Source organism: Eretmochelys imbricata, chromosome 1, assembly GCF_965152235.1.
Source record: "Eretmochelys imbricata isolate rEreImb1 chromosome 1, rEreImb1.hap1, whole genome shotgun sequence".
In the NCBI taxonomy this organism is placed as follows: Eukaryota; Metazoa; Chordata; order Testudines; family Cheloniidae; genus Eretmochelys; species Eretmochelys imbricata.
Genome location: NC_135572.1, coordinates 114,205,069 through 114,219,066, shown reverse-complemented (window position 1 = coordinate 114,219,066; position 13,998 = coordinate 114,205,069). Strand labels below are relative to the sequence as shown.

The window sequence follows — 13,998 nt, the reverse complement described above, 5'->3', positions numbered from 1 at the left end:
GTCCTAAGTATAGGACTAGCTATCTGGTAAACACAGGCCAGAATTTTCAAAGTGTGACTTCATATTTAGGCACCTATATGCATGGTCTTTTAGAGGTGCAATTCCTAAATGGGAGCTGCAGCATCTGTTGAAATCAGTCCATTTATTTAGGTGCCTAATATTAGCCTGTCAAATTTGGAAATGTTGCATAACCACACACTGAAATCACTAACTAAGAGGAAGAATCTCCCAGGCAATAGAATTTCACCTTAAATTGGAGAAGATTGCTGAATAGTAAAAATGGCATTTGTGAGGTGTGCAATAATGGTATCATTTCCAGAAATACAGCAAAAGAGATACTGGGGGCCCAACCTAGTGCTTATTGAAATCTGTGTAAGAACTCCCGTTGGCTTCAGCCGTCACGAGATCATGCCCACTGTGAAATAATTTAGCTCCCAAATTTGAGCCTTTTAAACCTGTAATAATTTGGCGATATACAGCCAAACTTTTACATTAGCTCTTGCCAAACTTGTAAGTAGCCACTGGTGTTAAGACACACAAAAGGATACTTTTTGTGCTGTTGTGTTCTCTCTGCTACCCCTTCAAGTAGCAACGTCATTTTTCTCTTGTGTCTTTGATTAGGTGGCTGTGATGGGGTGTCCTATCCTACACAAGCCCAGGAGGAGTGAAGGTGGCAAGCTGAGCCAATTAACTCCTTAGGCTGCATGTGGAGGAGGAGTCAGGGAGCAGGGGTTGATTAAATGAGGCTTAGCTGGGCAGGAAAAGGAAAGGCCTGTATAAAGCCCAGGAGCTGAGAGCGGAAAGGGGCTGCAGGGAGGAAATCTGCAGTTGCTCCCTGGGTGACGGGAGGTGTGTTGGTACTATAAAGGGTAGTCCACAGTTACTCCTTGGGAGGAGGGAGTTGGGAGGCTGGCAAACCCAAAGAGGAGGGAATCCAGGAAGGTAGGCAAAGGCTCAGGGGAAAGCACCAAGGAATAGGAGTGCAGACCTTGGCTGCTGACTGGAAGGACCCTGAGCTGGAACCTGGAGTAGAGGGTGCCTGGGGTCCCTTACCAGTCACTGGGGACATGGCACAGGCCAGGCCAAGGACAGTGTACTGCCTGGGATGATTTGTTCTGGAAAGATTTTGTGACACCCCCCCGGAAGGGGGAGCCATGTCAAGGGAGCAGGCCGGGTCATGAAAGGGACGCTGCAGTTCCTGGAGTGAGAGGGGTTCATAGGGTGACAGAAGAGACACCACCTGAGGAGGGCACAGCGTCTGGCAGAGCTAATCCCCAGGGCGGCTGGGAAGAGGCGCTATGAGCGGTGAGCACACCCTGTGACAGTGCTCTCTGGAGGGAGCGGAGGTGATGATTATTCTAGGCTATGTGGCCTTGGTTTGGCACTTCACTTGCATGTGTTGTATTTTGATTTTGGATTTTATAACTGTTGTAATTATTATGTGGCACCTATAATTTATAGGTTTCTGCTCTGTGAATTAAACTCTGTATGTGGAGTCTAACATCTCTTTTGCTGTGCAACACGAAGGGGATAAAAAGAGCTGAAATTCTACTATAATGGCTCCAAAAAATGTGAGATGGAGGAGAATGGACCCAAAATGACATTAATCTCCTAGTCTTGCTATGAGACCTTGGAAGCCCTTCTACGTGAGTGGCATGAAGTTGGGGTTCTACTGGTTTTGGGGCAGACTTGCAAGACTGAAAGGGGGCAAAGCTGTGGCAACTCCCTAGAATTTCCCACTGTCGCTCATGTGAAAAAAACCTGGCATCATGGTTTCTGAATGAGTTGTGAGACTAGGAGCTGGTGTTCCACAGGCAGCATGGAGAGGCAGGCCCTCTCAAAGGATGACACAAGATCTACATAGTTGGCCCAAAGTTTTCCCATAGATCCTCAGGCTTCAGGTGACTGAGCAGGCATTCTTTTTTGTTGGCCCTCGAATCCCTCCCTCTGAGGTTTTGTCTAGAATAAGAAATGAGGCTGAGGCTAATATACCCTGACGTAACCTCAAACTCTTGTCTTCATGTTGCCAAACCTCAAGGGAATGAGAGCTGGGCTACTCCACCTAGTGAACAACCTAGCATTTCCCTAGACATCTCTTCCATTCTGCGTGGTAAGAGGAATTGGGTGCTCTAAGGTCAAAGAAGTGAAGAAAATAAGTTTGTCAGTTCCAGCTAACAAGGCTATTCATTTGTAAGCATCACTGGACACAAGGAAGAAATGGGTGGGGCAAGGGAGCAATGTGGGGGGAGGGAATGATCAAATACAAAAGGACAGAACTGGCAAGGAAAGAAAATGGTGATATTACAAAGAACGGAGAGTTACAAATAATTTTTATATATTTTTTTTCTTTTTATATAGTATTACTAGTACTGTAAGGAGTTTTTCTGTGTTAAGTGTTTTAAGCATTTCAGCTAAAGGCCCAGAATTCAGGGTTTTTAAAACACAGCTATAAAAGTGATCTTCTGATTGGAACACGACATACAAAGCCCTCAGCCTTTTAATAAATTATTTTGTACTACATTAAAATTCTCATCTGTTTGGTTGTTTTAAGAAGTTCTAAGAATGCACCAACAACAAAAGGGATGTTTCCAGATGTTAGCCTCACTCTGATAATGAAAAAATTACTTTAGTATCTCTTTTAAAAAAATAAATTGTCAGACCATTAGTCCAGGTGTGTTAGGTTTAAAAACCTACATAGGTTGATTAATACCACTTCTTTCAGCATGTGAGCGGGGGAGGGGGAGAGATTAGAAGGAATGATTTTTTGACTGATCTGCTGTCATGGCTGCTTTAAAAAAATCCACATTTTTGGCACAATGCACCTGATTGTGCTATGAGTACTGCAAGTGGATGTATTTATTAGCTGCCCCTGGAATATTCTTTCTTATATGTGTGTCTCGGTTGCTTTGGGGTCAGAGTCTTGTTTCACAAAGGCCTTGTGGCCTCTGATCTAGTTAGTATCTGTAACACATAGCTGGGCAGATATCCCTCATAACCATAGCTGCAGTCTATGGGAGGGGGGAGGGATAGCTCAGTGGTTTGCACATTGGCCTGCTAAACCCAGGGTCATGAGCTCAATCCTTGAGAGGGCCATTTAGGGATTTGGGACAAAAATTGGGGATTGGTCCTACTTTGAGCAGGGAGTTGGACTAGATGACCTCCTGAGGTCCCTTCCAACCTTGAGATTCTATGACTTAATGAGATACTGGCCAATATTCTACAAACTGTAGCCATATAAGAAGCATGATTTAGTCAGCATCCTCATCCCCATTTCCACAGTATCTCTGTTTTCATCTAACACAGGCCACTAATTTCTCTGTATTTTACCAAGTCTCCTTTACACCTTTGTTATGTTTTGCCAGGTGTTCATTCACCTGGATATATCGAAACAGACATGCAACTAATTTGAAGGCAGCATCCATTGTAGGCCTTCTGTCTTCATAGGATTTGCAATGTTCTTAGTCAAAGAGCTGTATGTACTTGAATCCGATGCTTATCTGAGATCTGATCTGGGAGAGCGAAAGTGAGGTCACTTCCAGCACTTTCTTGACTGACATCCAGAGCTAATGCTCATTTTGGGAGTTTTGTAGTCCTTGTTCACCTACTACATCTCAGCCAACCTTCCTAGTGGGTTGTACTGCTCGCTAATCTCTCACAAGTAGGAATAAGGAGAGGCCACTTGAAGGAAGAGAGGTTACTTTTAAGTAGCTCTTCTATGAGAGTCACCTCTACATAGTCACACTCCCCAGCCACCTTCCCTGCTTCTTTGGAGTCTCAGGAAAAGAATTCTGACATTAGGGAAGGAACTGAAAGCTCTTGGGCACATTTCCCCTCATGTTATCCTCAGAATCCTCCATGAGGTTTGGAGGAGGGAGAAATGAGCAGCTCTAATATTTACTGCTGGCAAGAAGATTCTACAGTTTAACGCCGGGAGTCGCTAATCCCACAAGAGTGACTAGGCAGAGGTGGCGCCCTGGAAGAACAACACTGGTAAGTAACCTCTTTATTACATTACTGATTTATTATTTTATGTGAGGAAAAACATAGATAAAATGGGCTGCCAAACTTCTGAAAGTAAAATTTCTAAAAAGTCAATTGTTTTGGCTTTTTCCTCCCTCCCTCCCCTTTTTTTTTTTTGATCACTTCATTCTTCTACTTTCCCCAGTCCCTTCTTTCTCTATAGATCAGCAAGTCTTTTGTCCACTGATGTAAGTGCGTGTGTGCGTGTGTGTGTGTGTGTTTAAAAACTGAATCTGGAGGGAATTTTCCTACTGTTTGACATATGGCAGCTATTCTGACAACACAAACCTTTCTGAGAGGAAAAGATGGGAGACAGTTGAGAGGACAAAGGGAAATAAGTAAAAAGATTTAAAATATTCTGGCAATTCCATTTGCTGTAGAGTTTTTTACACTATCCTGTTTCTTTCTTCATGTAAACCATAGCCTTTTTTGATGTCCTAGAATCATAGAAATGTAGGGCTGGAAGAGACCTTGAGAAGTCATGAAGTCCAGCCCCCTGTGCTGAGGCAAGACCAAGTAAACCTAGACCATCACTGACCACTGTTCTTAAAAACCTCCCGTGATGGAGATTCCACAACATCCCTTCAAAGCCTATTCCAGAGCTTACCTACACTTATAGTTAGAAAGTTTTTCCTAATAGCTAACCTAAATCTCCCTTGCTGCAAATTAAGCCCATTACTACTACTTGTACCTTCAGTGGACATGGAGAACTATTGATCACAGTCCTCTTTATAGCAGCCCTTAAGTATTTGAAAACTGTTATCAGGTCTTCCCTCTCTCTCTCCTTTTCTCAAGACTAAACTTACCCAGGTTTTTTTTTAACCTTTCCTCTGAACTCAGGTTTTCTAAACAATTTATCATTTTTGTTGCTCCCCTCTGGACTCTCTCCAATTTGTCCACATCTTTCCTAAAGTGCGGTACCCAGAACTGGACACAGTACTTCTGCTGAGGCCTCCCCAGGGCCAAGTAGATAGAGACAGTTATGTCCCGTGTCTCATATACAGCTCTCCTGTTAATACACCCCAGATTGATACGATCATTTTTTCCAACGTCATCACATTGTTGACTCATATTCAATTTGCGATCGCCTCTAATCCCCTGATCCTTTTCAGCCGTACCACCACCTACCTGGTTATTCCCCATTTTGTAGTTGTGCATTTAATTTTTCTCTTTCCTAAGTGAATTACTTTGCACTTGTCTTTATTGAATTTCACCCTTTTAAACTCAGACCAGTTCTCCAGTTTGTTAGCTGAAGGGAGCGAGAAATGGAGGCACTATTTCTGTTGCTGGCACACAACATGAAACATCAGAGTACAGGAGCCAATCATAGCAGAAGTACCATAGTAGTAAATCAGAATGAAGACAGTGCATACTCATAGTACAGTACTGTAGTTCTGCAACTTGGACCCACAACCAATCAGAGCAGGAAGTTGTATTATTGGAAAGATTATACAATTAGGCATCAATAACTGTATAGTATCTTTGCATGCTGGCTGAGACCATTTGATTTCACTGTAATTTAGGATAAAGATGTTTTCTTTCTGATCATTTGCTGTTATTGGATTTTATGCTGCTTGACTCAGTGACTGAGCTCTTCAAGAGATCCCACAGGAAAGGGCTTTTACATTTTATTTGCAAATTATTATTTATTATAAAGCACCAATCTCACAACAGTATCTAGAATTCTGTACCTAATAAAACAAATTCTCTGGTGTTAATGCCTAGAGGGATCCGCCGCAAGCAACCTGGATTCAATTTTTTTTCCAGAAATTGTTAAATACTTTTCAATGTGTAGTCAAATGTTTGGTTTTACTGGAATTGATTGAAGTAGTGATGTGCACTCTGATTTAAATTGCTATTTTCTCCTACAGCCCATTTGATTTCTTAATAGATTAATGTGCTTGCCTAAACTATTCCCAAAGATAATGTGTATACTACCCATTTATTGGTGCCTTTGGCAAATTCAGAATGAATGTGGTCAAAAAGTCGTGTAATATACTTTTCTCAAAGAATTAGACGTGTTTATATTGTACCTGCCAAATACCCTATAAAAAACAGAAGTTGCCTTTTTGAAGTAGGCAATAGCCATAAGCCCCTCTCATGGCTCCTTGCCAGACATTCCATATCTTACATGTTTGGTATGATTCAGCCTCCAATTTACAAAACTCTTAAGCATGTGCTCACACCCATCACAATTCAGGATGTCATGTCTACTAGCTCAACCTGATCCCTTCTCCATGGTTTATGTAGGACAAATGTGAGCAGAAGATGGGAGTGCAGCTGCAGTGATTGGTGGTGGTAAGAGGAAATGGCCGTGCCTAGCAGTCACAAGTGTACAGTTCTTCGAAGTAACCCCACCTCTTGAAACAAAGGCCAAAAAGTATTGTAAACCTGCAACTTGTTCTGTTTGCTGTGTATCAGTGATCATCTGTTAGCTAATTGCCACAGAGACATCTGAACAGTTTGGTAGCTGTTTGACAATCCCAGCCCTTATATCATACAGATCCGATATCGCGATACTTGTGCGTTTGATGGACTTGTAAAAAATAGAAAGATGTATGAGCAGGCCTCATTCTTATCTGCTTGTAGGGGGGAAAAAAGCTCTCTGCCCACTCCCTTGGCTGCTGGCTGGGGCTCTCCTCTGTTCCTCCCCACATCTCCTCTTTCCTGGGTTAGCTGAGAGAAGCTCCACTCCCTTCACTCCCACCCACAGAGACTTTCTAATCCCATCACCTCCTTCTTCATCCCCCACAGAAAGAGGAGATCGGGCTCCCAGAAGCTTTAACTACAGTGGGGAGTTGTCGGTGACTATCTCTCTCTTCTTCCCATGAGCAGGGATGAATCAACCATTGGCCCAGTTCAACATGATGATTAGTAAGTGCCACTGGAGTACAGTCTCTCTCTTTTTGCAATTAACAAATGAGAGTTCAGCAGCTTCTTAAACAAGTTCAAATTCTATCGTCAGCCCTCCCACCTTGTGACTGAAAAAGAGCATGAAAAGGCAAGATGCTCTTTTACCTGGACCTAGAGGAAGATGTCCCATATTTTGGTTGTCTCACAGTGACCAGAGTGTGAGGCTGTGTGCTTTGAAGACAACTGCTGCTTTATAGCAAACTAATGAGATGATGGTTAGGGATATCTTTCTTTCTAGTTTTAACCTTAACCTTTAACCTAAAAATTAGTTGTTCTTGCCAGGAATGTGTAAACTTAGGAACAGGAGACAAGTAGTCTTGGCTTCCATCCCTTCCCTAGTTTCCTCCCACTGCTAGCAGGACTTCATCCTTCCTCCTGAGCCCACCCTTTCTGCTCTTATTAAATAAGACCTTTTCTCCTTCCTAGTTTGATCTCCAAAAGAGTCCCATCCTCATCCACTTTTCTTCAGCTGCCAGCCTTGCTCTCCCTGCTGAAACATCTTGCCAGCTGTATGTCATTCTTTCTCTCACCCCAGTCTTTTTTGGAGACCTCCCCCCCCCCGCTTCTTCCTTTCTTAATGGAGGGGCAGGGACCCAGCGTAGCAGAGAAGTGGTTAATTGGAACTTTCAAGTCATTAGAATTCCAGTGTTGCTTATCTCCCAGTACAGCAGCCTCAGAGAAACCTGGACACTAGCTAGTCCTTAAGACATTGAACGTCTAGAGAGCAGCCAGTTAAAGAAGGGTAATTGATCACATATGAGTATATTTGGAGATGGGAAAAACATCACATGACAGAATAATAGGACCTAAAATCAAAAGTTCTAATTTCCCTGAATTTCTTGTTTAATTTGCAGTGTGATCTTGCTGGAAGCAGATCTAGCTTTCCTGAGGGCTGACTCTGATTTTTGACTGGCATAGGCACCAGCACAATACTGAGCTGCATATGAAACTTCCAGCTGAATTCAAGTCAAAACTGAATGAAATACACAAAAACTAAGGAACACTTACATTCCTTGGTGTTAGGAGGTGCCAACAAGCATGAGTAGCAAACCATGCCATAGATGTTCCTGGGTCTGTTTTCCAACATGTAGTAACTGCAATAAAGGGTAAGACAAGGCAAAACAACATAAGTGCATCCATCACAGTTGAGTACAGTTGAGCAGAAAGCAATTACTCTAAGATAAAATCGCTTTTTAAAACTTTAGCAAGCGACCAGGGACTGCTAACAGGGAGTTTTGAGAGGGAGCTCTCCAGGTGAAGGAGGAACAAATACGGGACCCTTGGGGTAAGTGCTGTCTGTAGTGTGTGTTTGTGTTTGGGGGTTACTTGCTGTGTGCTGAGCTTGTGTTTGTCTGTCTGTTTGTTTTTGTTTGAAGGACCGTGTGCTATGGCCAGCAGTTGGAAGCTGTGAGCTTCTAAACAAGGTAGGAAATCTAGAAGCCTCTGTTCATTGGCTGAGCCTTAGTTGGGGGCGGGGCTATCAAGAAGAACAGGGCTTTATAAAGCAGTGAGCAAGTAACCAGGGACTGCTAACAGGGAGTTTGGAAGGGGAGTGGAAAGGGGCGAGGTACACTTGCCATTCTTTAAAACCTTTAAACTAAACTATAAACAAAACTTCTTGATTTAAACAAAACCCCTATCATTAACTTAGGTAGCTGTAGGAAAGTTTGCAGGCAGAAGCCCAGCAGCAGAGTGAGGGCTATCCTGTTTATTGCTCTCAGTGTAGCATGTATGATTACCTGCCCTGTGGGCGGGTGGCATATGTGTGCATCTGGTGCAAGGAGCTCCTGGCCCTCAGAGCCCGTGTACGGGCTTTGGAGGCCAGGGTGGCAGAACTGGAGGAGCTAAGGAAGTCAGAGATGAGGCTGATGAGGCTTTCTGGGACACTGTAGATTTGTCCCACCTCTGGTCTGACAGCACCTGCACTGTTAAGGAGGATGAAAGGCCCAGCGAAGGAGAACAGTTAACGGGAGCAGAGGGAAACATTCGCATAGTTGGGACCCTCCTTCCAGATGATGTTGGGGTATCCTCTCGCACTGAGGTTACCTCTCCAGGGGAGAGAACTCCAGTCAATAGGAAAAGGCAGGTGTTAGTAATGGGAGATTCGATCATTAGAAACATAGATAGCTGAGTCTGTGATGACCGGGAGAACCATATGATGACTTGCCTGCTTGGTGCGAAGGTTGCAGATCTCTCAAGGCATCTAGATAGACTTATGCATAGTGCAGGGGAGGAGCTGGTGGATGTGATACATGTAGGTACCAATGACATAGGGAAGGGTAGAAGAGACGTCCTGGAGGCCAAATTTAGGCTGCTAGGAAAGAGACTCAGGACCTCTACGGTGGCATTCTCAGAAATGCTTCCAGTGCCACGCGCAGGGCCAGGCAGGCAGGCAGAGATCCAGAGTCTCAATGTGTGGATGAGACGATGGTGTAGGGAGAAGGGGTTTAGATTTATTAGGAACTGGGGAAACTTTTGGGATGGGGGAGCCTATACAGGAAGGATGGGCTCCACCTAAACCAAAGTGGATCCAGACTGCTGGCACTTAACATTAAAAAGGTTGCAGAGCAGTTTTTAAACTCAGCCCTGGTCTACACTAGGACTCAGCCCTGGTCTACACTAGGACTTTAGGTCGAATTTAGCAGCGTTAAATCAATGTAAACCTTCATCCACACGATGAAGCCCTTTATTTCGACTTAAAGGGCCCTTAAAATCAATTTCCTTACTCCACCCCTGACAAGTGGATTAGCGCTTAAATCGGCCTTGCCGGGTCGAATTTGGGGTACTGTGGACACAATTCAACGGTATTGGCCTCCGGGAGCTATCCCAGAGTGCTCCATTGTGACCGCTCTGGACAGCACTCTCAACTCAGATGCACTGGCCAGGTAGACAGGAAAAGAACCACGAACTTTTGAATCTCATTTCCTGTTTGGCCAGCGTGGCAAGCTGCAGGTGACCATGCAGAGCTCATCAGAAGAGGTGACCATGCAGAGCTCATCAGCAGAGGTGACCATGATGGAGTCCCAGAATCGCAAAAGAGCTCCAGCATGGATTGAATGGGAGGTACGGGATCTGATCGCTGTATGGGGAGAGGAATCCGTGCTATCAGAACTCCGTTCCAGTTTTCGAAATGCCAAAATCTTTGTCAAAATCTCCCAGGGCATGAAGGACAGAGGCCATAACAGGGACCCGAAGCAGTGCCGCTTGAAACTTAAGGAGCTGAGGCAAGCCTACCAGAAAACCAGAGTGGCGAACGGCCGCTCCGGGTCAGAGCCCCAAACATGCCGCTTCTATGATGAGCTGCATGCCATTTTAGGGGGTTCAGCCACCACTACCACAGCCGTGTTGTTTGACTCCTTCAATGGAGATGGAGGCAACACGGAAACAGGTTTTGGGGACGAAGAAGAAGATGATGATGAGGTTGTAGATAGCTCACAGCAAGCAAGCGGAGAAACCGGTTTTCCCAACAGCCAGGAACTGTTTCTCACCCTGGACCTGGAGCCAGTACCCCCCGAACCCACCCAAGGCTGCCTCCTGGACCCGGCAGGCGGAGAAGGGACCTCTGGTGAGTGTACCTTTAAAAATACTATACATGGTTTAAAAGCAAGCATGTGAAAGGATTAATTTGCCCTGGCATTCGCGGCTCTCCTGGACGTACTCCCAAAGCCTTTGCAAAAGGTTTCTTGGGAGGGCAGCCTTATTGCGTCCCCCATGGTAGAACACTTTACCACTCCAGGCCAGTAACACGTACTCGGGAATCATTGTACAACAAAGCATTGCAGTGTATGTTTGCTGGCGTTCAAACAACATCCGTTCTTTATCTCTCTATGTTATCCTCAGGAGAGTGAGAGATCATTCATGGTCACCATGATGCTTAAAAATAGAAATAGAAGAAATAGGGTGCTTTTCTTCGGGGGACACTCAGAGGAGCCCATTCCTGCTGGGCTGTTTGCCTGTGGCTGAACAGAAATGTTCCCCGCTGTTAGCCACGGGGAGGGGGGAGGGTTGAGGGGGTGCCACGCGGTGGGGGGAGGCAAAATGCGACCTTGTAACGAAAGCACATGTGCTATGTATGTAATGTTAACAGCAAGGTTTACCCTGAAAGAGTGTAGCCACTGTTTTATAAAATGTGTCTTTTTAAATACCACTGTCTCTTTTTTTTCTCCACCAACTGCATGTGTTTCAATGATCACAGGATCTTCTCCTTCCCAGAGGCTAGTGAAGATTAGAAAGAAAAAAAAAACGCACTTGTGATGAAGTGTTCTCTGAGCTCATGCTGTCCTCCCACACTGAGAGCACAGACGAATGCGTGGAGGCAAATAATGTCAGAGTGCAGGAAAGCACAAAATGACCGGGAGGAGAGATGGCGGGCTGAAGAGAGTAAGTGGCGGGCTGAAGACAGGGCTGAAGCTCAAATGTGGCGGCAGCGTGATGAGAGGAGGCAGGATTCAATGCTGAGGCTGCTGGAGGACCAAACCAGTATGCTCCAGTGTATGGTTGAGCTGCAGCAAAGGCAGCTTGGGCACAGACTGCCACTACAGCCCCTGTGTAACCAACCGTCCTCCTCCCCCCCAAGTTCCATAGCCTCCACACCCAGACGCCCAAGAACACAGTGGGGGGGCCACCGGCCAACCAGCCACTTCGCCACAGAGGATTGCCCAAAAAAAAGAAGGCTGGCATTCAATAAATTTTAAAGTTGTAAACTTTTAAAGTGCTGTGTGGCATTTTCCTTCCCTCCTCCACCACCCCTCCTGGGCTACCTTGGTAGTCATCCCCCTATTTGTGTGATGAATGAATAAAGAATGCATGAATGTGAAGCAACAATGACTTTATTGCCTCTGCAAGCGGTGATCGAAGGGAGGAGGGGAGGTTGGTTAACTTACAGGGAAGTAGAGTGAACCAAGGGGCGGGGGGTTTCATCAAGGAGAAACAAACAGAACTTTCACACCGTAGCCTGGCCAGTCATGAAACTGGTTTCCAAAGCTTCTCTGATGCGTACCGCGCCATCCTGTGCTCTTCTAACCGCCCTGGTGTCTGGCTGTGTGTAACCAGCGGCCAGGCGATTTGCCTCAACCTCCCACCCCGCCATAAACGTCTCCCCCTTACTCTCACAGATATTGTGGAGTGCACAGCAAGCAGTAGTAACAGTGGGAATATTGGTTTTGCTGAGGTCTAAGCGAGTCAGTAAACTGCACCAGTGCGCCTTTAAACGTCCAAATGCACATTCTACCACCATTCTGCACTTGCTCAGCCTGTAGTTGAACAGCTCCTGACTACTGTCCAGGCTGTCTGTGTATGGCTTCATGAGCCATGGTATTAAGGGGTAGGCTGGGTCCCCAAGGAAAACTATAGGCATTTCAACATCCCCAACACTTATTTTCTGATCTGGGAATAAAGTCCCTTCCTGCAGCTTTTGAAACAGACCAGAGTTCCTGAAGATGCGAGCGTCATGTACCTTTCCCGGCCATCCCACGTTGATGTTGGTGAAACGTCCCTTGTGATCCACCAGTGCTTGCAGCACTATTGAAAAGTACCCCTTGCGGTTTATGTACTCGCTGGCTTGGTGCTCTGGTGCCAAGATAGGGATATGGGTTCCGTCTATGGCCCCACCACAGTTAGGGAATCCCATTGCAGCAAAGCCATCCACTATGACCTGCACATTTCCCAGGGTCACTACCCTTGATTTCAGCAGATCTTTGATTGCATGGGCTACTTGCATCACAGCAGCCCCTACAGTAGATTTGCCCACCCCAAATTGATTCCCAACTGACCGGTAACGGTCTGGTGTTGCAAGGCCACAGATAGTTCCACAGGGCTATCGCCACTCGCTTCTCAACTGTGAGGGCTCCTCTCATCTTGGTATTCATGCGCTTCAGGGCAGGGGAAAGCAAGTCACAAAGTTCCATGAAAGTGCCCTTACTCATGCGAAAGTTTCGCAGCCACTGGGAATCATCCCAGACCCGCAACACTATGCGGTCCCACCAGTCTGTGCTTGTTTCCCGAGCCCAGAATCGGCATTCCACAGCATGAACCTGCCCCATTAGTACCATGATGCATGCATTGGCAGGGCCCATGCTTTCAGAGAAATCTGTGTCCATGTCCTGATCACTCACGTGACCGCGCTGACGTCGCCTCCTCGCCCGGTATCGCTCTGCCAGGTTCTGGTGCTGCATATACTGCTGGATAATGCTGGATAATGTTTAATGTGCTCCTAATTGCCAAAGTGAGCTGAGCAGTCTCTATGCTTGCCTTGGTATGACGTCCACACAGAAAAAAGGCGCGGAATGATTGTCTGTCGTTGCTCTGACGGAGGGAGGGGTGACTGACAACATGGCTTACAGGGTTGGCTTACAGGGAATTAAAATCAACAAAGGGGGTGGCTTTACATCAATGAGTATTTCAGGCAGTACTTCACGGAGGGTTCCAATAAGAAATGGTGCACCTAAGTAATTGTTCTGATTGGAACAAGCAGGTTGGTCTGGCCTCTGACTGATACATGGCTAGATTTACCTCGCTGCACCTTCTCTGTGAGTGACTGCAGTGTGACCTAGAGGAATGAGTCCCCTAGATGGGAGAGGGGGGGAAGCAAATGAGTACAAAACAAATCTGGTCTATTTCTTGTTTTGATCCACTCCATCTATCTGTTACATCTTTGGCTGGCAGCAGACGGTGCAGAAGGACTGCAAGCCATCCACATCTCATGGCTGCTCGGCAGAAGACAGTGCAGTAGGACTGCTAGCCATCCTCATCTCTTGCCTGCCTGGCAGAAGATGGTACAGTAAGACTGCTAGCAATCCGTATCGCCTGCCTGCTCACCATAAGACGGTTCAATAGGACTGACTGCAGGACTAAAGAGAATGACCTGGTCAAGTCACTCCAAATTGAGTCCCTGAGCCCATATCTGCCCAGGTGCTCCTGGCCGACGTGGCCAGGAGCACCTCGGACATGATGATGATGGCTACCAGTCATACTGTACCGTCTGCTGCCACAAGGCAATGGGTTGATGCTGCTGTGTAGCAATGCAGTACCACGTCTGCCAGCACCCAGGAGACATACGGTGACGGT

The 13,998-nt window shown here is 45.9% G+C and overlaps 1 protein-coding gene across 1 annotated transcript in view; it reads right to left on the bottom strand.

The window, feature by feature from the left end:
• The window catches only part of EDAR (ectodysplasin A receptor), a 57,927-nt gene that overhangs the window by 19,562 nt on the left and 24,367 nt on the right, over positions 1–13,998 (bottom strand). The window contains exon 4 of the mRNA XM_077807085.1: positions 7,942–8,027. Within this exon, the coding sequence (XP_077663211.1) occupies positions 7,942–8,027 (86 nt within the window). The remainder of the gene's footprint in view (positions 1–7,941; positions 8,028–13,998) is intronic.